Below are 26871 nucleotides of genomic sequence, written 5' to 3'. Positions count from 1 at the left end.
CTGCGTCAGTATTCGTAGGCTGCAAAGGAACAAGTAAAGGGTTTATTCCATGCTGAAATATCTCTTTTCAGCATGAAATGAACCTTTTACTTGTTCATTTTTTATTTAATTATTAGTTCCTTAAAACCCATTCCTTATCCAGGGCACAATGTTTTGATACATTTGTCCCATTTTATTTCTTCTCCAGAGCCCTTTCTGTTTACAAACAATGATGCTTGTTAAACTATTTAGTTCTTTCTGGCTCTGTCTTTCAACTCTAATAAGAAAGTAAAAACAGACTGAAAACTAAATGTGCCCTTCACTATACTAATCCACTATCTGAACTTATCTTTCATTCTAAACCTAGCGCCCCAATATACAAAATGCTAATTAAAATAAAAGAAACAAATTAAATTGACCAAATACCAGACGGTCCAACCTCAATATGATGTTCGGTTTAGCAATGCAAATATTCACTTTTAAAAATGACTAAGACTTGCATTTCCTCTCCAGTGAATATTCAGCTAAAACTGCAGGGATTCTATAAAAATTAAACTCTCTCTTTAGCTTCCAACAAATGTTTGTCCTTTAAATGAATTTTAATCACAATTTTCTACCTGCTCAGAAGTCATCATTGGTTTTAAAATATTTTTATAAAAATCCTTTTTGCCTGCTAGAAGACAGGCTATGATAGGCCCCTTTCTTGCAATGCAGAGCTGACAGTGTTCTTAATGATTAACTAACAGATTGTAAACATGCTGCTGACATTTTCTTTTTTTTTGTTGTATTTTTAAACAATGTCCTTCATGTAACAGTAGTTAAGTGCAGCAGAAGGACATCATTAGAGCAGTGGTTAAACTGTAATTTACACCATTAGGAAGGCAGAAGCAATTTTTATTGCCTAGTAAATTTCACCGCTGAAATATTTGGACCATATGGCTCAATTTGTGTAATAACCTTAATTTCTGCACCCTTCAGGTCCTCCTGCCTCTCCACTGGTATAGCAGAATGTGGGTTTTGTGGTAATGCAACCCGTCTGTATTGCGAGAGTTGAGATTAATAATGTGTCACGTCCTGTTTCGGTGAAGGAATTCGAACAGCAGCCAGATGGTATCTCTACAAATGACTGTCAGGGGTCTTGATCTAATCAATACAATGTATTAATACATCTCCCATCGCAGCTTCTCCAGGGGCTTCAATGCAACATCTGGAAAGATCAGGAGGGGGAGAAAACCGCCAAGCTGAAAGCTGATTCTTTTCAGAATCAAACTGAGTCCAATTAATTTTTCATGTAGACTTGATAACTGTTTCATAATGAGGGATGTTTGTGCATGCCTTGACGGGTACAGGTTTGGCAGGGAGGACCGCCTGCATCCCGTACCCTCATTCAGTCCGTTTACAGCAACCACTCCATTAATCAAGTAATCTGGCAGAGTGCTGCAGTCCCAACTCAGTAAGGGATCAATAGCAGTCTTAAAAAAACCTTCTGAAAGAGACCGGAGCTCAGAGGAATAGCCATTGTAAAGACCTGCCTCCTCTGTACAGACAGGGCACTTACAGCAACTACAAATCTGCTAACAACAAAAGCACAAGAAAACACCATTTTGTATCTAACACATACAGTTCGAACAATCACCTTCTCTAAGAAACAGCACCTTTTAAGCCTGTTCTAAAAGGAGTTGGAGACTTGTTTTCTCTGCTGTTGTAAATAGTTCTTTTCTGAACTCATCTCTCTCTCTTGCTTAAACCAGAGCTCTTAGCAGGATTGCTAAAAATGATGGCTGTTACAAAGGGAATACATAATAAGCATTCAAAATAAAAATATTTCTCTATTTCAGTAGGTTCAGTTTCCATGTGGACATCAAATTATAGAGTCTAGTTTTAATTTAATACTTAAAATATCACTTATCTCCCCATGTTTGTGTGGGTTCTCTCCAGCTGTTCTGCTTTTCTTTGACATTACAAAGACATGCAGCCTACTTTAATTGGTGCCTCTATTTTGCCCCCGTGTGTGCATGCCTTATAATAGACTGGCATCCTGTCTAGGATGAAGTTCAACCTTGCACCCAAAGGAACCTACAGTATGCCTGTTAAGAGTTAACAATTAGGTCCTCAAGAACTGTTTCACTGTTTTGTACACTCCCAGCTGGCCAGGTTTCTTCAAGGTCTCTTGAGTGGAGGTGTAACTTATTTATTCAATGTGTGATTCAGCAACATGAAAGGAATAGGGCCTTAGCTGATTATGGTCTAGGTTAATTGCCCAAGGGTGACCTAACTGCCTTACTATCTGACCATGTTTACACCTTATATGGTAAGAATCTGCTACTGACCAAACATAAATGTATGTTTTTGTATGAACATTTTGCTCATGTATGATATGAGGATTTTTTTTTTCTGTTGGGGTATTATGTACTGCAATGATGAAATCATTCTTTCATTCCTAGCATTTTCAATTCTCTTTCAGATTGCTTTCCTCTCTATATGCCGTATTCAACAGAATGTGTCCTGAGTTAGCCTTTACTATTGAACCTCTATAGCCCTCTCACTAATTACTACAAACAGCCTAGCAACCTGTACAGACTGTACCTTAGTAACTCAGACTAAAGGACTTGACACCAAATTCCCCTAGGAATGGTGCAGTCTGTTAGAGAGGAAAGTGGTAGTTGCTCAACAGTTGGGGTATAGCAAAATCAATGGTCAGTCAGCTGTTGGCCAAATATTGACAAATTTAACAGACAGCTAATACAGCACAAAGTGAACATTCAAAGATGCAACAGGACCAGTAACTTATAACTTCAACCTGAAAATGAAAATGAAAATGCATTCCATCTACTTTGTAGAATTGCCTTTATTTTTGCGAATGTGGCTGCATAACAAATAAATCAAGACTCTATCTTAACTTGAAGGGCAGGGCAAACAAGGTTAGGTAGGCAGGAACTGTAATTAAGAAAAGTGCAACATGGAGCTTTTTCTCAAACCATATTAAAATTTTACCACAACTCTCTATACTCCAATATGATTTTAATATAATTTTCTTTACTTCAGTCTAAGAAATATGTAGAACAGAAGAACTGCATATAGAAGGCCATTTACACAACAGGAAGGGAATTTGTGATTGGAAAACTCTAAGATGATGGCTTCTTCCCTAGCCCTCCCATCAGCATCTCCACTGCTAAAATATTTGCGACAAACCTTCTCCAGGTGGGATCATTCTTTCAATGCTTTATTTTTAACAAAAGAAAATTGAGCAAGTTGTGTCAGCTGAACCAGAGAATATTTATACTGTATAGAATAAACATACAATATAGAGAATATTAAAACTCAGAATAGGTTACAATTATGCATCTTGTGTAAGTTTTGGATTCAACTATTTTTTGGTTGAAAAAATATTTGTCATTCTATATAAGCAGAATTAAAGTTTTTTCTTTAATCAAAGAATGGTTAAATCTTAATATTTAACCATTCTTTAAATAATAACTGCCACCTGGCAGCTTTACAGAGTAGTGCAGTCATGCATTAGATTATTTGAAAAAATAAGAAAAGCCATGATGCAATGCTGTCTGGATACTGTGGTGCCTACAGCACCACATTCTACATGGCTGCATCTGTATACAGCATAATATACACAAATCATATGCTTCGTGTTTGTGCTGCTTTTAAAATGATCATTACATTAAGGTTGAAGGAGAGGAGAAGCTGAGAGCTATAAATAAGACCATTGGTAAAGTGATCATATCTAAATTTATTATTTAATCAAAGAGTTTTAAAACAAATTGGCTCAGCCAGTAAAGCCACTAAGCACAGATTGAACTCTATGATCCAGATGTTACAGTCTGGGTCATGTCTTTTACCATCTGTGTCCAGGATTATTAATACAGTGGTGCACAACTGGCTTGACACTGCCAGAGTAGAGTTAGAATTAGCTGGCCGCAGCTCTCTCTTATCCTGGCAAAACAGTGAACCCTGCAAATTCCAAGATGTCTAAGGCACTAGGTAGGAATGTCAGTGAGGGACATATCTCCCCTTCAATTGGCACTGATCCCCCTTAATGTCAATGTAGTACTTGTAGTGTGCCAAAAATGAATTCCTCCATGGCTGGGTAAGTTAAGAAGCCTGTCTAACCTCATAGAAATTAGTACTTTACTTGCATGATAGAGATGATCATGTTTCCAATTCCTGATTTCTAGTAGGTAATATTTTCCACGCAACAGTGTTTTAAATGTTGAAAGTGTATGAAAAGTCTTGTGTCAAATCTAATACCACTGCTGACATAAACAGAAAACTAGTTATTGTCTTTGCATCTTTTCTAATATGTCATGTTTTGTGACAGTTTATAACAAGTTCATATTCTTACCTCAGCTTTTAAGCAGATGTATTCTGAGTTAAAACAGCAAAATTAGATAATACTAGCACTCCTTATAATTTAATGTGATTTGATTTAGAAAATTCCAAACTAATTTTGAGAATCTTTCTTGCCAGGATCAAAGCTTTAAATGTGTGAGTGAAACTTGTACACATTGGTTTAAAAATGTTTGGGATGCCATGTTGGTTGAGTTCACTGTTACTGCTTACTGACTGTATTATAATATTGTTGTGATAATGAAGTAGATTCCTGTGGCAGGATCAGCCAGCAGCAGGCATACCATAGCTGTGGTTAAGAGTCCAGGAAACATTAACACAAACACTAGGCAAAAGCACAGTCCAAAAACCAAGTGAGGGTCAAATCTGAAAAAAAAAGAAGAGGTCTGAGCAAGTGAAGGTCAAAACCAAAGGTCGCAAACCTAACAGGAGCAAAGCAAAAACTGAGGCTGAAGCAAACATTGAAACTAAACAGTGACTGACAAGAGAAGCTAGTTTAAATAGCAGTCTTGCAGATTTTTTGAAAAAGGTGTGGATGATAATTACTGAAGGTGCACGGAAGCAGAGTTGTCAGAGGACCGAAACATCATAACTCAGAGAGCAGACTGCTGGTGCCTGACAATCCATGACCAAGGTACTAGGTCCCGTACAGTGAGCAAAAAACAAATTTTCGAAGAGCATAAGTTTACTGCACAACTGTGTCATGAATATTACCCTGACAGTCAAGCTTCAGATCAAGAGTAAGATTAATTTATTAACAGTTATTCCAATGAGTGGGTTTTTTAACACAAAATTCTAATTCCTAAATTTAATTTTTTTAAGGCTACTTTTCAACCCTGGTACACAAGAGAGGTGAAAAGCAACAAACATCCACCCTCAAAAATATGCATTGCGTAATACTTCTCACTCTTAATGTCTATAGTCAGACTAAGGTTTGTTGTAACCATCTACGCTCCAGATGAATCATCTTCTAGTTAAAACACCCAGAGACCTACAGCAGTCCCTTTTTGTTCCATCTGTATGGTGTTTCAATGAAGTATGAATATGTACTGTATACAGTACTTTCCAATATAAAGTATGGACTGTCCTCATTTGCTAGCAAAATGCATTTAATAGCACAAAATCCATGCACCACACCTCTTTTGTACAACATCATCGGTTATATCCCCGAATAGCATACAAGTAACAAGGCAAATACTATTAGTAACACAGAAAGATCCCAAAATAATTAAATATAACCTCAATTATTTCTGTATTATCTGTATTAAGGTAATTGGTTACATACAAGCTTAAATTAAGTTTTTGAGGGAATGGTCCAGTGATTAAAAATTGAATTTACCCAAGTACGAAACTAACCCAAAGTTTCTAACTATACCCGAACCAGGCTCCATAGCTAAAATGTTGTGTTTCTTTACTTCTCTTTTCACCATGGAAAAATCTTTGTTCCTTCAAATTGAACATTGTTGAACATCAAAGACATGCCAATCCTTAATCTCTTTTTAAAGAACCAATATTCTAACAGCCTTGATGAAATAATTCATACTTCACTACTTTCTTGACCAACTGCTACATTCAGTACTTGGTATTAATATTTTTGTAAGCATTGTTATCTTTGTAACGTAAATATGTGTTTCAAATTGTTTCAAACTTACAGATATAAACACAGAACTCAAAAATAACCAAAACAAGTCACAAACAATTTAGTATATCAGTGCTGGCTTTCATTAGGTCATGATTATAGTTCAGAGGAAACTGGTTGAAGATCCATGGAAATTAATTATCAAGTCATTAACAGCAAACCTCCTGATGTCATACATTCACAACCACTAAGACTTCTAGAGGTCAGGAGATATAAAGGACAGCCAAGTGAATTCAGAGGAAACTGTAAATTATATCATAAGAAAGGAGATGCTGATAAAGACTATCTCACATGACATTCATTAATTGCTAGGCAAATAATTAATATGTCTATTTCTGAACATCAATCTGTGACACTGTAGGGGTGCCAGCCATCTTCACCTGTATTCAAACTTTAGATATGCCCTTTCCTTTTGTTTAAATGTCTTTGTGAGGTTAAATGTCTTATTGTAGAAAGTCTGATTGTACTGAAGCTCTGTACAGATTCAAGTTCTTCTTTGCGTGGTAAAGGTGCTATGTCTTCTTAGGTACAATAACGTCACATTTGACAAAGAAAATGTGAGAAAGAATAAATTGTTGGGCATTCTGGAAAATACAACAATTATCTGAAATGTACAGTATGTGTAATACTGTTTATAAAGGGAAAGTAATATACTAACAGGGAAGTGGGAGTGTTAGGTTGAAGAGAATCACATTTTACACATCCATTGATTGGTTCAGGCCATTCATCACTGGTCAGATCACTATTAGCAAATCATTGTGCAAATAAAAGAGATGTGTCTGCTGCACCAAATAAGGTACAGCCAACACTGTAACAAAGAATTAGGCATGACATACACATTTATGAATGAAAACACTTCATACAGATCTGTAAGCGGATCATCCTCAGGAGGAGAAAGGAGGGATACCAGGGAGCCATCTAATTACCCTAATACTTTTCATAGACAACATAATCCATGAAAACGCATTCATTACTCTAATTTCAAGCTTTGTGAACAAACTGATTTTAGCGTTATCCTACTCTGCTTAAAAAACAACAATTTCACCACTATCAAAACTGAAAAAAATATAATTGTGAATTTTGATTGAAGTGTTTTGCCATACATAAAAATTGTGTTCTAATTTTAATAAATCATATTGTTTCCATAAGATGGAAAAAGGCAAAAGAAGATGATTTTAACATTTTAAATATATCTATATATTTTATATATACAAATGAGCAAAAGAAAAATAGATGATCAATACATTGACATTTTGAATCAAATAGAAAGAATCAATTAAAATTGTAAAGGGTATATGTGCCCTTATCTGCCTCTAACTCCAGTCTTTCTTGTACATTAAAGACATTTTAAATAAGGATTTAAGATCAGTAAATTCTTGTGATTAAAATCTTAATTTTATATTATATTTTACATTATAATTGTTTTTATAATTAAGAATGGGTGTAATACATTTTCTGAATTACTGTACAAAGTGCTCAAAGTGCTTTCCAGTTCCAGTAAGAGTCAACAATTTGTCAATATTATCAAACCACTTATTTCTGTATTAAAGCCCAGCTGCGGGGTGTGGAAAATACCTGTTTTTTAGGGCCATAATGTTTAAATGATTCCAAATCATCTGCATTTATTCTGACAACATACACCTAAGTGTTACAAATGAGAAGAAACTATTGTATTTGGCCCATCTAGCTTGCCTGTTTCCTACAGTAGCTGCTTACTGAACTGCAGATCTCATATAGCAAAATTAGTTCATATCAATTTTAGGGGCTAAGGCTAGACTTGCACAACTCTTTGTGCCTTCTGTTCTCAGTTTTAAAAGCATGTACCTTCTTGTACCCTGGTACCTCTCATCCTACTAATCTAGAAAACATACTTGGTGATTACTAGGCATTACTGTATTCTTATGCAGGTCATGGGCCTAAAAATGCATATAATGTATGACTGGACATCAAATTTGAACAGCTGTTTCAGGCACACCAGAGTCTCCCTCAACCTGGAGCACTTGAATGCTCTTGATAGACCCAGGGAAGGGATGTCAGTTTAACAACTTTAGTTTACAATAAGAGCCAGTAACAGAACATACTGTAATTGCAGTATATTTCAAGCTTGCTTCCTGTCTTTATTTTGCATGGGCAGTATATGAATCTGAAGTCATTATTAGTCATGAGTAAGTCATGCTTCACCTTGGGGTAAAGCATCTGTTTCATTGCCCCATGAGAAAATCAGTATGACTCTCACACCCACATAGAAACATGTTGGTTTTGTCTGGCACATCAGATAAAGCAATTTTATTTTTGTATAACTTTGCAAATAAACAAGAATTTAATTTTTGGTTGCTTAAAAAGAGTATCATGAGAAACATAAAGGAAATAAGCAAAGCTGAAGAAAGAGAAACAGATCTAAAGAATTGTTATTCAACAGATGAATTACACAAGTACATGCAGTTTAGTAACTCTATTGAACAGCACAAATAATCAGAGCATAGCTTGATGAAGTAAAATGATGTCTGCCTAAAAATGAATATGTTTAATAGCAATAACTACATGCAGGTGCAAATACGTATGAATCTTTCCATTTTTTACTTTATTCAAAATTATTGATAAAATACTTAAAAAGTGATGCTTGAAATGAAATCATCTTCATAAATAAACCCAAAAAGTATTCATACAGTACAATATTATAACAAAGCTTAAATGGCAGATATCACTACTATCTATTTCCACTTCTGGTGTGGTTTATATAAAATTTGTTAAAACATTGTTTTATAAGTTGTAGAGTCAAAGAAAACACAGTTATTTTGTGAACTATCATCATTATCCATTCAGTGAGATGAATATTTAAAACTTGACTTTTTATAAGAACTTAGAAATTTCTTTGCAGATTATTGAGGTCATTACATTTTAATATAACTGAATTGAATTTGCCATGTGTCAGGCACTTAACAAAATGGTTTCGTATTTTTTAAAGAAAAGAATGGGTTGTTTTATGCATGTAACAATTATATTGTCAGTTCTGTAGCCATCAACTGTATTATGGATTCAGCATGTATTTTATCATTAAGAATTGTTTGAGGAAATAAATATCTTTCATTTCAAATTGATGCTTTTTTGATAAACATAAATAATATTAGCACATAAATTTGAAAAATATGTTTATTTCTAACTTTGAAAAAATGTCATATTACAGTACATACACAAAATGTGCACATTTAGTTACAGTACATCTTTTTTTGATATTTTGTTCCTACTCTGTTAAGAATCATTGGTTCTACTTTATAAATATTAACAAAAAATCATTTTGATTTTGAATGCTTATGATACTGACCAAACCTATGCCTGTGAAAGAACAGTTATTTTTCCATCAGGGTAATTGCTCTGAAGTTGAAATGATTGCTCCATCAATGTTAATGGTCTCTGAACTTCAATAAACCGGTCACTTGCCAATAATCTCTTCTCACCTCTTGTGCTAATGTTATTCCCATTCTATTTATTAGGTTATGACAGAGCACTTAGAGTGGTCACTTGTCCAGAACAGCAGCTGAATTTCACTTTGACCTGCTCCTGACCCATAAAAAACTGGTCAGCTCTTAATGGTTTTTTTCTAATTTGTCAGCATTCCAGCACAAAAGAGATTTTCACAGCAAAGTAGCAGGCTATGTGGGTGTGTGAACAGATTTAAAGGGTTCATATACACCTATCAATATAATATTAAATTGATTTTTTTTCACTTGTTTGGATTCTCAAATGATTTGATATGAAAAGATTGTTTTCAGGAAATTTGCATTGCAGAAATGTTACATTCTAGGGGGCAATATTGAAAGATTTACAAATATAAGCATGTGCCTGCCATTAAGAAGAAACAATACTTTTTTTCTGTTAAAAAATGTCTTATCTTTAAAGCAAGATCATACAGCTGTCACTTATTTTATCAATTGAGGTAACCATAATGGTCAGAGGTCAACCTTCCTGGGAATGGTACAGTAAAAAGTTAGGCCCCCAATACAGTATGAACACAATTCCACACGCTCTCGTTCATGCTCTATCTGATCATTGAACTGAAGAAATAGCATGTGAGCAGCAAAACTACCAAACAATATGAGCACTTGAAGAGACTGATCTCTGACTCTTACCTTATAGTTGTGGGAATAATCTTTTTTGTATCCCAAGGGCCTAAGAAATCTGTCTTATGTTTTGATCCACTGTTTTCTCTATAGGAAGAAAGGTTCCTCTTTTAGTTAGCACCCATCTAGGATGTTATTTTGTCCTGTGTATGGTTCCATTTCACCCCTGGTTTTCATGTTTCATTTCCAAGTTTGAATCTGTTTACTTGTTCTGCAGAAAGGTTGGTTACTGGGGTTCACACTTTTTGTCAATAATTTTAACAGACATTGTGTATTTCTGTCTTTCAGTTAATAATGGAAACTAAAGACCAGGCTGGTCTTTTAAAGTTTGCTGCCTTGTTCATTGGTACTCTTATCTCAATGTTCCAGGAACAAAGAAACTTGTTTGTCTTCATGTGCAACTGCAGTAAAAATAATTTTATCCTTGAAATTTCAAATTTAACTTACACTCTTCAGCTTGTAATAATATTACATACTATATAACTGAGTCACAGAGGAAAGTGCTTTCTGACATTAAATAGATAACAGAAATTTTTTAACCCTTTTCACCTTTTTATTCTCAAATTCCATTATTTAAGGCTTAAAGGAGTAGCAGGATTTCTTATTGTTTATTGTTTATTGTCTTATTGATTTTTGCCAAAACCTAGTACAATACTATCAATATCATAGTAACTCTTTAGTCTTGTAGATACAAATAAAGTAATACTATATAAATAGATAATAAACAACATTGAACATTGACCAAGCAAGAATTGATTAAAAATGTATGAATATTACTTATTAATAAAACTGTGATAAAAAATTAGTAGGAGCTGATTATTACCAACTCAAAAACACTGGTTATTCTGAGCTTATATACAGTATGCCAGGTTAAAATTATTTATAGATTTCAAATCCATTTAAAATATTTGAAATACTGCCTCATTTTACTGTCATTAGTTCTTTAATGCTATACCAAAATTATAATAAAAAGAAAGTAATTTCTAAACATATTACATTTTAAAAACATACAAAAATTATAAAAAAGAAAAATAATTGCATTTATTAAAACAACATTTTGGATTACATAACAATTTTCTAAGCATAATGAAGCTGTGTCAAAATAATCCCTTTTTTCATAAGCAGCTAAACCTTATTTTTGTATTTCTAGGCCTTTCTGTGCCACTATCACTCACCTTTGGTAACCTCAAAAATGTGATCATTCAAGTGAACTTTAGATGATGATTAAAAAAAAACAGCAAGTGGAATAAAATCAAATTGAACACTACATGACTGGAAAACATCTGGAAAAATGGATTAGCTTTTTTATTTTAGTATGATGTGAGCAAAAAACACTGTATTCATCATTCCTAACCAGAGGAACAGAAACTGTTGCTTGCCCTGAGCTTCTCTGCATCTATGAGGAAACATTTGTAACTATAATGTTGAAGAAACAGAAAAAAAGACATCACACACAATGGATCTCAGAAGGGCCCTGACAAGGCCTTCTTTTAAGTATACAGTCTGCTGTATTGTTTACTGAGCTGCCAACTTCAATCGCAAGCCTTCAGACACATATTGTAAAAGAATTAGGTTTGCAAGCACTAGACATGACAAGAAAGCACAGAATCTTAGGCTGTCCTAAAGGATTTTGCCACAGGCTGTCTCCAAATCGGCCTTGGGGCCTGTCCTGCAGCAAACAGATGGTTCCAGCTTTGCAATTAAAACCCAAACAAACACACACTGGACAGTGTTCGGCACATGTAGTATGGGTACAAATGCTCACTGCGTCACTACAGAATGGCGATAATTTAATGCTCTATGTGTCATTTCTTGTGCAAAATAATGCAGCAGTATTCTCCCTATCTAAAAAATTCAATTTTTATTTCCATAAAGTATCAAAAATAAAACACAATATGTCTTAATACGCTACAGTATAACCATTTCAGAAGTTCTTAGAGCAAATGTTTACAATAACTATACCTCGCTTGGATCCACTAGGAGTTCTAATAATGGAATTAACATATAAAAAACACATTATATTTGTTTCATTGAAACCACATATTAAACCCATTAGAATTAAGAACAATTTGTAAAACATACAGAATCTTTACTTTCTGTGTAAGCATTGCTATCAAATTTGTAACTTTTTTGGAATATTTTCTTATTTGGTGGAGTGCAATGACATGGCTTTTAGCACTGCTACCTTATAGTTCTTAGGTCCTCGGATTAATTTCAAACTTCTGTGTGGGGCTTACATGCTCTTCTGGATTAGTATTGGTTTTCTCTAGGTGCTTCTGTTCCAACCCACAATTCAAAGACATGCTGCCTGGGCTAATTGGAATCTCTAAATGTTCCCCTGTACTGTATATGTTTGTGGGTGAATGCATGCGTGTCTTGTAATGAACTAGCATCCCTTCTAGGGTGTGATCCTGTCTTGTGCGCTGTATCTGCTCAATTAAGCTCCAGTTTAGAAAGACCCTCCAGCATAAAATGTTTGCTGAAAATTTATGTCTCTTTTATTCTAACACATTCTAATTCACATTTATATGAATATTATTCATATATTTGTATGAATGTTATTTTCAAAGAGTACTTCTTTAAATATTTTGAATTTCTTTATAGGTCTACTGAAGAATCCAAATACTCTTGTATTATCATAATACTGTTATGTGATGGATTTATAATGTAATGTATTTAACAAATCACAATACATTACAAAATTCTAGAGCAAAGAATGACAATACCTTTTCATTATTAAATGAACAAATAAGAAATATAATTATTCCATAGTGTTAAAATGAAAATGCTACAAAATTAGAACTAAATTCTTTGAGCTTTAGCACAATTCTGGCAGCATTGATGTGTAGAATTGATCAGCCCCTTACAAACTGCTTTGGGATGCTCTTCCTGTGCAGCTGCTTGTGCAAGGTTGACTGGTTGCAGTTGTCTCCTGTTGGGCTCACAGATGTTCAACTGGACTCAGGTCCAGAAATAAAGCTGGCCACGACAAAGCCTTGACATTTTTTGTTCTTTAAAAACATGTCATTGTGATGTTAGCTCTGTGTGGTCTTTCATTGTCCTGCTGGAAAACTGACATTTCCAGACTGTGGCTTGCAGGAATGGAAAAACCGTTGTCTGAAGGACATCACCAATTTATCACTAAGCAGTAAGGTTGTTCTTAATCTCTATCAGAGATGTTCTTGTGCTGAAGGAAGATTCATCACTTCCTCTCCACTTTCACTGTCCAGATGGGTGACTTGAACAATGCAACAGTCAACATAGTGCTTGCCACAATGTTTGCATGCAGATTTGTCTTATGTCAGGTCTGTCTAAAGCATAATGACATTTGTTGGTCAATAAAACACTCCATCACTCTCTTTGTGGCCATCTCAGATTTTCTCTGGACAACAATAGACAGTGATTTAATTGCTCAGCTGTTAACATGTTCCCCCTGGAACAGTTTTTGACCATAAAGATCATGTTGATCCCGACAGCGAGCCTCAGTCATTGTGCTGATACAGTATGTGGATTTTTTTTCCTGGAATGTCTTATCCTGTAACCACTGTACTCTGAAAACAATTAGCATGTTGAATTAGACTTGACAGTCTTGAGAGGATGTGGTCATCCTATGGCCTGTACGTAGCCTGTTTCTTGATTTAGCTGAATGATTCAATTGGTTTTTAAAGTAGAAAATCTCATTTTCTTGACAACTTCTCTCATAGAAAGGCAGCCTCCAATCATTCAGATAGCAACCTGACAATTTTATTACTCAAGTGGGGCATAGTCATGTGTTTCACTCTACTTGCGTTAATTAAAATCATGTCTTTTAAATAGCCTTTTATAGAGATTCTTCTTGACCTCATTTTAGTATTTTTAATTATTTGAACTCAACTGAAATAATAAACACTCTAAACACTAAACACACCAAGCTCTTTGTATTTTCATGAAATAAAATGATTTATGAGTTGAGCATTTAGTGATATAAAAAATAACACCATGTAAATATCTTCATGTACTGTATGTGCCCATTAAATTACTGATATGACTTTTTTGTATTTTCCTTTAAATATCAGTACATATCTTCTAATATACTTAACATCTTTTCAATGAACATATATACCCAAATAACCTTACAATGGTAATCAGACGATGTTTCATTAAATGCAACTGGATTGGTGAAATCATGATGGTTAAACGCGTCTAAAAGTATTATTTGGCATGCCCAATTTGTGTATTTAGGAATCACATTTTAAATATTTTACAGGCTTTCAATTTTACACCATGAAGTCTCAACAGTAAATTTTATATGATCTGTATTATGAGGTCTTCTTTTTCACTGTATCCAAAGTTAACAGGAGTAAAACATATAATATGAAACCATATCAAGAACTAAAGAGGTTTATCCATGTATCGTGTAAAGTGAAGCATTAAAAAAAAACTGCTGCACTTACCGAAACAGATACAGCTGTGACTGAGGAGGAGTTGGAAGTAGGGTCACTTCTTAGTTCCTGATAGACCACCCTGTACTGTGCAATAATGCCATTAGGAGATGCAGGCTTTGTCCACTGGACCAGTACAGAGTAGGCACTAGTGGGCTGAACTATCGGAGTGGCCAGTTCCTCAGGCTCTGCCTCTAGGGTTTGTGTGGAAGACCACAGGCTGTCCACGAACCCCTGGCTGTTGTGAGCTCTGACTCGGTATTCATATTTGGTATAGGGCCGGAGGATATCAGAGGCATCAATGAACTCCAGAGCACCCTCTAACCAGATAAAGACAAGGAGCTCCTCTTGAGTGCCAACAGGTCGCCTACAAAAAAATAAGCAACAAAGGTCATATGGGAAGGTTTATATAGACCTAGAAAAACACGTGCTTGTCAATTATTTCCTATTTTGTTTTAGGAAATAATATTTGACATTTTGCAGATATGCAAGTGAGTTTCACTTCAAAAGCTACGTGTCTTGGGTTTTGCAAAGCAAAAAAATGCCATTTTCACACTTTTCTACTGAGTGCAAACAACTGTGGAAAAGATTGTCACAAATACAACTTTTTATAAAAAGAAAATTTGTATTTTGTTGAGAAATGACAAGAGTTTGAAGTCACATATCTTTTCCAATGTGGGCCCAGCATTAAAACCATATCATGTCTAATCTGGGAGTCATTTTCCCTCTAAGGCAAAAATAATGTTTACACATTTAAAGCTGTAATCTTTTGTATTCAGTAGAGCTATTGTACAATGCAAATTACATAAGCAGTATTGCTCATTCAACAGACAAGGTCTTATAAGTTAGTTATGTGGTATCATTCATAATTATTAGTTAATAATACACAAGGAAACATGAATGGGTGAATATTATGATTAGAAATCAAGGGCAATGAGATTGACAGATCAGGGCTATGCTACAACAGCACAAAATTGTGTGTGCTTTTAATTTGCATATTCATAAAACATTCAAAACAACAACACAGATTGCATTATTTTGAAAAAGGTGTTATAATGTTAAAATACATCAAAAGCACGATCTGATATTCTCACATTTATTTTCTGCTGTGGGAAAAGGCTGATGAATTGGCATATCTTTTACACGTCTAACACAAACGGTTCAGAAGCGAGCTTTTCATAATCTTTTCTGCATTTTTTTGTGCATAAAATCTAATGTCAGTAAAAGTCCTGTTGAATGGAAATACACCAGCTATGTAACCCTTAACTATTTTAACAAATAAAAAAGAAGTAGCTAACAAGGGTGGCTGATTAAAGGATTTTTAAAATATCCCCCCTTTAAACATGGCACATCACAGGAATGAATCTTTTACAAAACAGTTATATGTATAATGCAGTTCCCTTCATTTTCCTTAATTTCCAATAAAACGTGTTCACTTTCTAGTTAAATTAAAATTCATTGAGCAATAAAGGCTGAATTATAAACACACAACAAAGAAGATTGCCGACATCAACTGAGAGCAGGGTAGTTTGGACAAGTGTGTTTTTGCAAGCCTCGTTAATTCTCTGCATTACAACTGGCTTCCATGCTGGTGTACAAAATGACATTCAGCCTCTGGTAATGTGCTTCCTGCATGCTCCATCATACTTCTGTTAATTTTCTTTCCATGAGAGAGGGAGAAATGGACGATGTGAGAGCAACTAAAACAACATAATCCTCTAGGCAGAATGAGAACAAAAATAAACAAAGCACAGCAGGATGTATTTCTACATACTGTGCAGTAAACTACAGTAAACAATTCAAACTACCACCCACTCCTTATAACAGTCAATAGACTTAAAAGGAGAAGATTCTGTTCATCAAAATAAATGTTTAAAACAAATAAAAAAAGTGGGGCTACAGACATAGGTAAAACAGAGACAATTCAGAAAAGTAGAGTGTCTAAAAAATAACTGACACACAAAGGTACAAAAGTATTTTAATAATCCTATAGATCATCTTAAACAACTGCTCAACAAAAATCTAATTTGGAGATGCCAAAAATGCTAACTTTAGACAGGACGTGTATTTACTTTCATTCTTACAATTTTTATTTGACTACGTTTTTTAGAAAAAAAAATGTCAACGTTTTCATGTGCTCCACTCAAATGAAATTACTGAAATTATATAAAATTACAGTGTCATTAATGATATGGCCAAGCATAAAAATAAATAAGAAAATACATGCAGTGGTCTTAATCTACAGATAATCAATTATTTCCTGACAGATGGAAAAATTCTGAAAATATTAAGTGTTTAGTCCCAGATTTTTCCATAATAATACAAAGGTTAATGTAGATTCAGTTTACGTTGAACAAAACAATAGCTTTTCAGCAAGAATGCATAGATCAATTAGCACTCTGTATTCTAAAATACATACACTACATATCAGAAGTATCTCCAAGTAGAGAATCAGAGTTGTGCTGTGTAGAGGTTGTGTATGGTATCGAAGGGTACATAAAAGCAACTAGAAACCTGTTACTGCGCAGACACTATTTTATTTAAATACACTTCAACAATAGTATTACACATGGCTGTTTAAGCTTATAAAACAATACATTTTTCATAAACATACTATATAGTATTATATATATATGTAAATATAAATTAATCATGAGGATTAATATTAATGATGTGCTCTAGGTAAGATATAGATTATATGTGTATGCATGACAGGTTGGTGAGATGGGTCTGGTGGGGATATAATGTCATATGGAAAGTGTATTTAAAAACTGAGAACAGAAGGCACTTCTTTATACAAATGGCCATGGGAGTTTAGAGCAAGCAATTCAGCAATTCGGCCATGTTATTGAAGCAAATAGCCTGGCTTCTCTGAAGAAACAGCTGGATGAAGATATAACCTGAATGCATCTGTAACCACTAGGAATAAAAGTAACTCTTGGGAACAAGCGTTAATATTAGAGAGTGGCTCCTCACGTGAAAAACTGGGAAAAACATACTGTATAACAAAAATAATTCAATGTTTCTCGGTTTGTTTTCTTGAGGGTTTCTGCAAACCTCTTCTAGAGTTAAGTTCAGAAAGTTGATGTAAGGAGCCATAACTTAATCTTTCCTCCTTTTCTCGTTTATCTAGAAGTGTTATAACACTTGAGGAAACAGGAAAGGAAGAAAATTGAAAAAATAATGTCTGAAACAAGGACATCCAAATCCTTGAATCTTTTGCAAAATGGAAAAAAATACAAAAACTCTCATGAAAGTCCAGTGGAGTGAATAAAAAGGTTCATTCCCCAACCTAGTGTGGTTTTTAGGATGTCACATTTGACTTTATCTCTTCACCCCAGCATTTCCTTTTAACAACCTCGTTATTGCCTCCTAACAATATGCCTCCTGTTTTGTTGACTTTTGTTGATCTTTTAAAGAGAAGTCCATTCTCCCACAACCATGGCATCCAAATAATTACAAGCTGTTCTTCTTTTTTTCTACCTAACATTATGTACTAGCTCTACTGTATATATCTATACAAACATACACTTGTATTTTTGTGTAACATTACTGTTACAATTGAGGTATTTACTAAATAAAGTGAAACAACGCTATAGTAAATATATAAATATAGAATACAATTGTGTCAACTGATATACTTTTAAAAATGAAGGTTGGAAAAATATACAACATTTTGTTTACAATACAATTACATTAGTTATTTTTCATAACAATTGTTACAGCTGCTTTATTGTATATCTACTAAAATCTACTGTATAATTTTACAAATGTTACTGTGTTTTCTACTACTTACATGAGTGAAATCATAACCAACCAAGAGTTATGTTTGTTGAAAGTATTACCTGCACTGGTTTATTTCAATGTTACTGGTGCTCAGATGTGGCCATAACAGCAAGGACACACTTAATATCTGTATAATTCTAGTATTGCTCACTTTGCACTGATGCTGAAACTTACACACAATCAAAGCACATGACAGCATATGTTTCTATGTGGGAATCCTGAATTCATCATACCTATTAAACAGTGTACATGTGATGAATGCTGGAGGATAATTTTATTTAATGGGGTACACCACCATCCATGGGTGTACAGTAAGTGTAGGTGCACAGGTGTATACTGATGATTATAGCAGAGAACAAAATTGTAAATGAGTGTCAACAATTCAACAATCCCGCCAACAATTATAATTTTTCTATATTTCATAAACTCTTGATACTATGATATTGTAATCTGAACAATATAGTAATTTGTACAATATAATAATATAAAATAATAATAAATAAATATTTTAAATATTTTCAAAGCATCTGGATAATGGTTGAAATAACTTCAAAATAAAAATAAGCATGACATATTTGCTTCATTTTACAAATAAATATATACAGTATTTTGTAAATATGCAAAAATTAAATACAATTTTAAGATGTGTACTGAGTTATTATGCTACATTTTTCAGTGGGATACAAAGAATAACACTCATTCAAACTTCATACTATAAAATGTTTGATTAAATTTGTATTACAAAAATATGACGCTGGCTATTCCAATAGCACTGCAAATTGTTCAAACTGAAGTTATACATATTTAATTGAATTTATCAATGTCATTCTCCTGATCTACAATTAAATCCATGCAGGTTCCTTCTGAATTCTATAGATTCTGAAGATATGCTAATGATATTTTTTCAGGAATTTACTGGGCTTAGTCTACTCTGACCTTGCATATATATGACATCGGTCATGAAGTAGTGCCCTTGACCAAACACAGTCCTGATGTTAAGAAAATCAAGCATCAAAGATTAACCTGCAAGAATCTTGCAATTATCTTTTACCAGAACTGTTCCTGAAATATCAGCAAATGCTGTGCTAAAAAAGATTAATAAAAAGGTAAGGTGTATATACTGTACATATTACAATAAATGTCTATTTTAAATGTATACATTAATGTGGATAAAAATTATTAAATTAAGAAGACAATGAAGGTTTTGTTCAGGTGTAGTAAAAAATTACCTCAATTCCCACCACTTATTCTCTGTAACAAAATGATTCCTCTCTATATTAATACAATCTTTTTAACAAGCCACCAAAAAAATTAAAATTGCTGTTGTCATGTGAATACCTTTTTAGCTTTAGCTGAAATAGGTGCCAAGTGATTCATGTCTGCTAGGAGAGTGTAACAATTGTATCATGGGCCCCAGTGCACCATTTTCATTTCACTTTAAATAAAAAACAAAATGCGTCTGTGTCAGTCAGCAATATACCAGTATACTCTAAGGCATCAAACAGGCTACCATTATGATTGTGATGTGATTGTGTCACGTTGGTCTAAGCTTTATTGCTTTTGAGTCGGCAAGGCATTATGGCATTCTGTTTCATATTACTCTTTATATCATGTTTGAGTGTGCTTAGAATAATCAAGTCGCAGTGAGCCACGTCAAGTTCCAGTTATAGCTTGTATTTTGATCCCTTTAATGCTGTTTTCCCTATACATTTGCTGGTATAATTTAGACAAACTGGTCTACAAATATATAGTATATGCAGTCACTCAATACCACAGCTCTAAGCATAGCATTTTTTAACAACCAGCTTGTAGTCTAAACATAATTTGGAAAAACTGTATTATATGGGAATTCATAATCATTTCAAGATGCTCATGCATATTAAATATCATCTACCTAAGCAAATGTTATACATCTAAGTTCTAAGTAAAGGGGCTAATTATAGAAAACATATTTTGTTTTCTTGAATTATTCAGTTTATGAAATAATTTAGATGACAAAATGACTCCAGCACTCTGCTCTTGTGCATCAACTTTCCTTATCGGTAGATGGCAGTAGACTTTAAATTTATTCAGTAAAAGTGAATTTGCAGACAAAAAAATATCAGAACATGAGAGGAAAGGAGGAAACAAGCTGCAGTTCTGGTGTTAGAAGGGTAATTCCAGAATGATATTACATGTTTGGGCACATTTGTAGGTGCCCGAGTGATCGCCAGAAACGCCCTATATGAACTATACATTTGGAATCGTATGACAGTACCACAAATCTCATAGGATTTTAATGCAATCCTTAAGGATTTCAGAAGTATTAAATAGAGTATTAAATAGTATGTTAAATACAGTACTACATTTCATATTGAATAAAACAATTTGAAATACTGAAATGAGTAAACAAAGGTTTATTAAGTGAGAGGCTTGCAGAAATCCATGAATGAGTAAAGAAATGTAAATGACTTTTCTTTTTATGTTGTTATCAAGGATATTGTAAACTACAGAAAAGGTGAATAAAATCACCAACTGTGTATAACTGACCCTTTGTCTTCAGGGTACTGTGGAAAGTTGCAGTTTGAGGTATTCTAAATTTGTGATCTTTTGCTATGATGAGAGAAGCTTGCTGGCAGGACATCAGGACCAGTATGGAGAAGCTTGCCCTGATGGAAGATTGGGCCTGGCTTATTTTGACTTCTTGTGACTGCTGTCTAAATGTGAGCTACCCTGAGTGAAGCAGCATGCTGGAGCCCTTAGACTGAGTGTGGGCTCTCAGTACTGAGAGCTCTCTGTCCTACCTCAGTGACTATATGTCCTTGGGGTCCCTGGTGGTGCAGCACATGATGAGCTACTGTACTTATGTACATTCATCACAACTCTTTCTCAGGTTTTATTCCACAGCAAAGGCGGCAATAGAAACACTGGATCCACAAGTGTGTTAGTGTAACTGCGTATGTGTGCCAATCTATTTTTTAACCAGGAATATTACAATAGCAAAAGTCTGTATTTCCATTCTGAATCAACAATTCTGTTGAATTCTGAATCAATGTTTCAAAACAATTTTACAAAAAAAAAGGATGCATAAATATCAAAAGTATCTTGTTTACGTAATCTTACATACAGTACATTAGCTTAGATACATTCTAATAAATTAGAATATACTTAATGATACCCTTTAGTCTAAATGGTTAGGCACTACACTTGTATCATACTTTTTTGCTATTAAAACCAAGTATCATAGCAAGCACATTACCTAGTGATCCATATGATACAAAGACACACAGGCCACCACAATATTAGTTTATGTAAGTTTTTTTTACTACAGTAAAAATCCAGACATGAAATATTAAAAGCTTTCTACTTAACTTTGTTTTATTGTAATACTACATTCTATTTATTGTGGCTCCTCATAATGTGCATGGTATTTTTACAGTACTTCAGTGGAACAGATTGGATTAAATATATGCATTTGGCAACCATACACTGTTTTTTTTTTCTGTGTAGCTTAATTGCAATTACCTGTGATTTTATGATTTGCCAATCTATAAAATATAACTGTGTTATTTACTTGGTTGGACCATTATTTATGCACGTGCTGCCTGTTTAAAATCTTAGAGGCCCCAAAGTTCTCTTGTAGTAAATGTACTGTAGATGGCAGCCAGCTTAATCAGCAGAGCCATGGACTTCTCTATCGGCCTTAAGCTATCAATGCTTCACTGTCTGTTTGCAAGGAAATGACACTTCACTGATTTGAATGGTCTTTAACTCCAGGCTACAGATAAAAAAGAGTGATACATAGTTTTACAGCAGATATTAATAGCAGTAGCAGTAGTAATCAAATTATTCATAATCTGTACTGTCAGCATAAAGAGTGAACAAAGAGCCAGCTTACAAATGCCTGATCGGGGAAGTGTGTACATTTTACCTGTGGATGAGGTAGGCTGTGATGACTCCATTGGGTTTTCTTGGTGGCTGCCATTTCACCTCGATAACAGAGGAACCGGATGCTGTTACAATGGGTACATCTTGATCTTCTGGAGAGGCTTCAGATGTTCTTACATGGGCTTTTCTACCAACACCACATCCATCTGGAAAGACAAATAATTTAAAGGAATTTCTGATATTAATTACAAAAAATTTCATTCATTGAAAAAAATATATTATCTGACTAGCTGAGCTGTACAGTTTTAGCAAACGGAGAAATATATATTTTTTATAAATCACAAAAATCCTAACGACATATTGTGAGGTGACCAGTGATTCCAGTGATTTCTATTGTTCTAATATAATGAAATACAGAAGGAAATATATTGTGGGACAAACACAAATCATGTAATAGTACATGTTGTAAATCAATAAAAACTGAAGCATCAAGGTAGGATCCAAGCAACAAAATATATTTTCCTGCAAATATGGATAGGTGCAGCATTTTAGATGTGTTCTCTGAGGGAATCCTTTTAAGAATCTTCATTGAATATGTATTATATCATGATGACCTAAACATCTTATCAGTTCCATCCAAAAATACGTTTTTCTGTTCTTCATATTTTGAGAAAATTGCACCACTACTAAGGAGTAGGTTAGAGTTGTAGAATAGTTGGATTGGTTGAACATTGTTATTCTTTCTGAATGAATATACAATAAAATTTTATTCAAAGGAATTAAGATGGAATGTCTGATATTATATTTTAATCTACTTTTTTCTTTTGTGCACTATAGCTTTTAAATTCAGCTTAATTACAGCAATTTGGAATATGATTAAAATGTTAAAAATTAGAGATGAACGATTATACAGTGTGTCTACATCAGGCAGCCTGGACATAATGTATAATATCTAAAATATGTGTCCAACACTCAGTATCTATAGTGTAAGTGTATAATATAAGTGATCAAAACTAAGCCAGACTTATGTTTTTTGGCTATTTTTTAAGTAAAATTGCGTTATACTGCATATTGTTTTCATTTTCAGTAATAAATAATTAATATGTTTTCATATACTGTACATATACATACAGAGAGATATAAATATACAGTGCACTGTATATATGCATCAATCAATATATAAGTTTGACTCCTGAAAATCCTGCATAAATGTTACCTGTATTTGAATAGAAACATTTCAACTTGGTTTTAAATAAACTTTCTGTAATACAATAGGTACTCTATTTTTTTAATGGTATATTAAAAGGGTTAGTAAATATCTGAACTATAAATATTTTCAAACTTAAGATTCTGTTTCCATTGACAGGGTCATGCTTTGCAAATCCTATGTAACATGCAGTTAAGGACTTTTGGCCTTGTGGTTAGATTTTTCTCTGATACTACCTGTCTAGTTAAAAACCAATATTTTAAGTTGAAACAAAAGAATGTGCGAACACTTGGCTTACCTGTCTGGCAAGCCTGGATACGTATTTCATATTCTGTGAATGGACAGAGTCCTTCAGCTAACAGGAACTGGTCTTGCCCTGCTGCTCTGATCAATGCTTGGTCAGTTCCAATGTTAAAAAGAACATTGTACTGTATTGGTATGCTGCTGTTATATTTACCTGTGCAGAAAAACACATGGAAAAAACTGTAAGTAAAAAGTTATATAACACTGATTTTTTTGTTTTAAATTTCTGTAATAAAAGTGACAATCATAACAAAATATCTAAATGTCACAAACTAATACTTAAGCACAGCTAAATAATAATAGAAATTGGTAATCCATAAATTAAATTAGATTTAATCTAAGCTTTTTTTATTTTCCTTACACTCTTATATTGGTGATAGAATAAATGTCTCAGTTCAGCCTTCATCTTCAGTAGAAAGATTTATATATTAAATCAGGACACATCTTCACCTAAACCTTATCCACAGTTATGATGCAATCACCATTGTAGTGGAGCTATTCCAGATTGGGTAGATTGATGAGGAAGAGATCATTCTTCTGCTGTTCGTGGAATGGGATATTTTGCATAGCTAGTAAATTTACCAGTATGTCTTTGGGAAGAAGAAGAAAACCAGAATATCTTGAGAAAATGCATGCAAACATGTAAATTTCATACAGAAGGTAGCACTGCCTGAGAGGCTTCAGTGTTAACTGCCATGTTAGTGTGTCACACCAGCTAGATGCTAAACTAGGACTGTTTCTTTTGAATTCATGTATAATCTTTAGTCTAATCACAACTGGGCCATAATGAAAAGAAGAATGAAATGACTCCTTGGCTGGACACACATTTTCTAAATATATCAAATAAAAACATATTGATATTTTGAAATAAGCCTTACGAAGCTTGTTTATTAGGACATTTAATTCAATCTGAAGAACATATAATGTGAAGTTTGACTGTGATTACTTACAATTTGTTTTTATTTTTTAAAAGAATAACATTATTTTTCATATCTGAAAAGCTTTCTTATCTGTATTGATATCAAATAGCTTTTACTGAATACAGGTAAATCCCTGCAGTTATAATCCTTTCTTTCACTTTAGTTTTTTAACAATGTAAGATCAATCATAATTATTTCCAGACAGGCTTCTGTTGCTTTACTTTTTGAACTGGTTTTAAAAGTAAAAATGAGATACGCTAACAGAGGCAAGAACACACAATGGAGAGCAGTTGCCATAATAAAATCAGCTGGTTTGTCATTCACTTTAAAACACCTAAGCTTTATTCTTGTTCTAGGCCACTTGGCCTTTACCACTGTTGCCACATGGGAAGTTGTGTGCTTTCATTAGCCCACCACTGATCCACGTGTAGAGCAGAGGCACAGGCCTCATAAAAAGAAAGTGAAGCAATTTATTCTAACTGCACATGGCAGTATTGTTATTTAGTGGCTGAGTTACACACAACACCCTGACAGGCTGCCATAACACATTTCCAGGTTTCGCAAAGGAATAGGGTTTTTGGTTTGTTAATATTCCCATCACTGGTCTGTTTCATAATTTACAACAACTGGAGGCTGATAGGTTATTTAACATTTATGAAGGCGAGATGTATTCAGAATGGGCTGATTATCTTTACAAATGAAAAAGTTAAATTATTCAACTTCCTTCATTGCTATATCCCTGAGCAGATGTAGTCCTTTGCTAAGATACAAAACCCCCATCCAAATGATACTGTTCTTTGATCACGGTGATCTGCCAAAAAGTTCAATCGTACAGGTTCTTAAGTTCTATTATTTACAACTAATCACTGACTTTGGAGTTTGCCATATTCAACTTGAAGAAGATTCTAATCAGAAATAATAGCACACAGAAAAGAAATAAGAAAGGACACCCTTTCATATCTGATTCATCAGCTGCAGGTGTGTGTTTAAACTTCCAGCAAACAGGCAACCCCACATATTCAAGCTTTAGGTGTCAGTGTCTCAGATTCAGTGCTGACTGCATTTTAAAAAATAGACAGGACAAGAGGGAGTTTTTTGAAAAAGATGATGTAATCTTGTTACTTCTCAGTCTGTTGTCAGGAGTAAAGTTGTTGTCCACAGCTCCCTACTGACATTTATTCTCTTTTTTATCTATACATTTTTCCATATTGGGCTTTATGTTTATGTTTAGCTTCACTCATGCTTAGAAGCTGGATCATGCATTGATTTCTTTTTTGTACTGTTATATACAGTACCTGTGATACATATGAAAACAAGGCCACTGGACGTTCTTGTGCTCAGTCAATGAATGGCATAGTTGGAATATGAACTAGCTACCTCTAAGCAACAAGTATTAACTGCACCTAAAGCAGAATTTTATGCAAGGATTCACCGTACAGCTATTTGTTTAAATAACCTGGAGATAAAAACACTTACTCAACAGTCTGTTTCACAAAAAAAAAACTGTAAGGTAGTGTAAGGTCCATAACACAGCTTTAATTCTGATATAATCTACTAGTATTATGATCATATGATGAGTATTATGAGTATGGTGATTACAGCAGCCCTTTTTATCTGCAGTAAAGACTGTTTTATACTTAAAGTAGTTTAAGTATTGTATGACTAACAGGGCCTAAGGATAAAAACAGTTAACCTCTCATTAATATATCTGGAAATTCTGGTTTGGAAAAGTACAATTCTTACCACAGGCAACACCTTTTAGATGTTGTCTCAGAATTCCACTCAACTAATGAAAGCTGCTGCACAATATATACTTGTTACCCTCTTGATGCAAGACAAATACAATTGTACACTACAGAGTGATGTCAGTATTCCTCAATATACTAACCGAGATACTGAAAGAAAGACTGTCCTGGAGTCTTCTGTTTTGGGCCTCTGCAATGAATATTTCAAAGACAGGAAGGTATTGGACTGAGTGCATCTAGAATCTTAATGGGCACTGTAAATAATCATTTAAACAAGTTTTATCTGTACTACTGCTTAAGGGTGTTGCCAGTGATGGTTATATGTGGGTTATAGAGGACATGTGTGTTCCTGCTCCCCCAGCAGTCTGGCTGTTAATGCACTGCTGCTGTCACTAGCAATAAAAATGTTAATTGATGTTAACGACCTATTGATAGTTTAAAGAAGAAAAAATAAGAAAAAGCTGAACACACATACTGTATGCATTTAGACAATGCCTTTTATTAAGACAAAAAAAAAAGCAATGGAC

General features: G+C 34.0%; 1 protein-coding gene across 1 annotated transcript in view; it reads right to left on the bottom strand.

Moving 5' to 3' along the window:
- ush2a (Usher syndrome 2A (autosomal recessive, mild)) overlaps window positions 1-26871 on the bottom strand; it is a 427426-nt gene that overhangs the window by 46306 nt on the left and 354249 nt on the right. The window contains exons 59-61 of the mRNA XM_088624763.1: window positions 23675-23833; window positions 22213-22375; window positions 14529-14883 (exon numbers count right to left, since the gene is read on the bottom strand). Coding sequence (XP_088480889.1) covers window positions 14529-14883; window positions 22213-22375; window positions 23675-23833 — 677 coding nt within the window. The remainder of the gene's footprint in view (window positions 1-14528; window positions 14884-22212; window positions 22376-23674; window positions 23834-26871) is intronic.

The sequence above is a fragment of the Lepisosteus platostomus genome, chromosome 3 (assembly GCF_059453375.1).
Source record: "Lepisosteus platostomus isolate fLepPlt1 chromosome 3, fLepPlt1.hap1, whole genome shotgun sequence".
In the NCBI taxonomy this organism is placed as follows: domain Eukaryota; kingdom Metazoa; phylum Chordata; class Actinopteri; order Semionotiformes; family Lepisosteidae; genus Lepisosteus; species Lepisosteus platostomus.
This window is presented reverse-complemented; position numbering and strand designations above follow the sequence as displayed.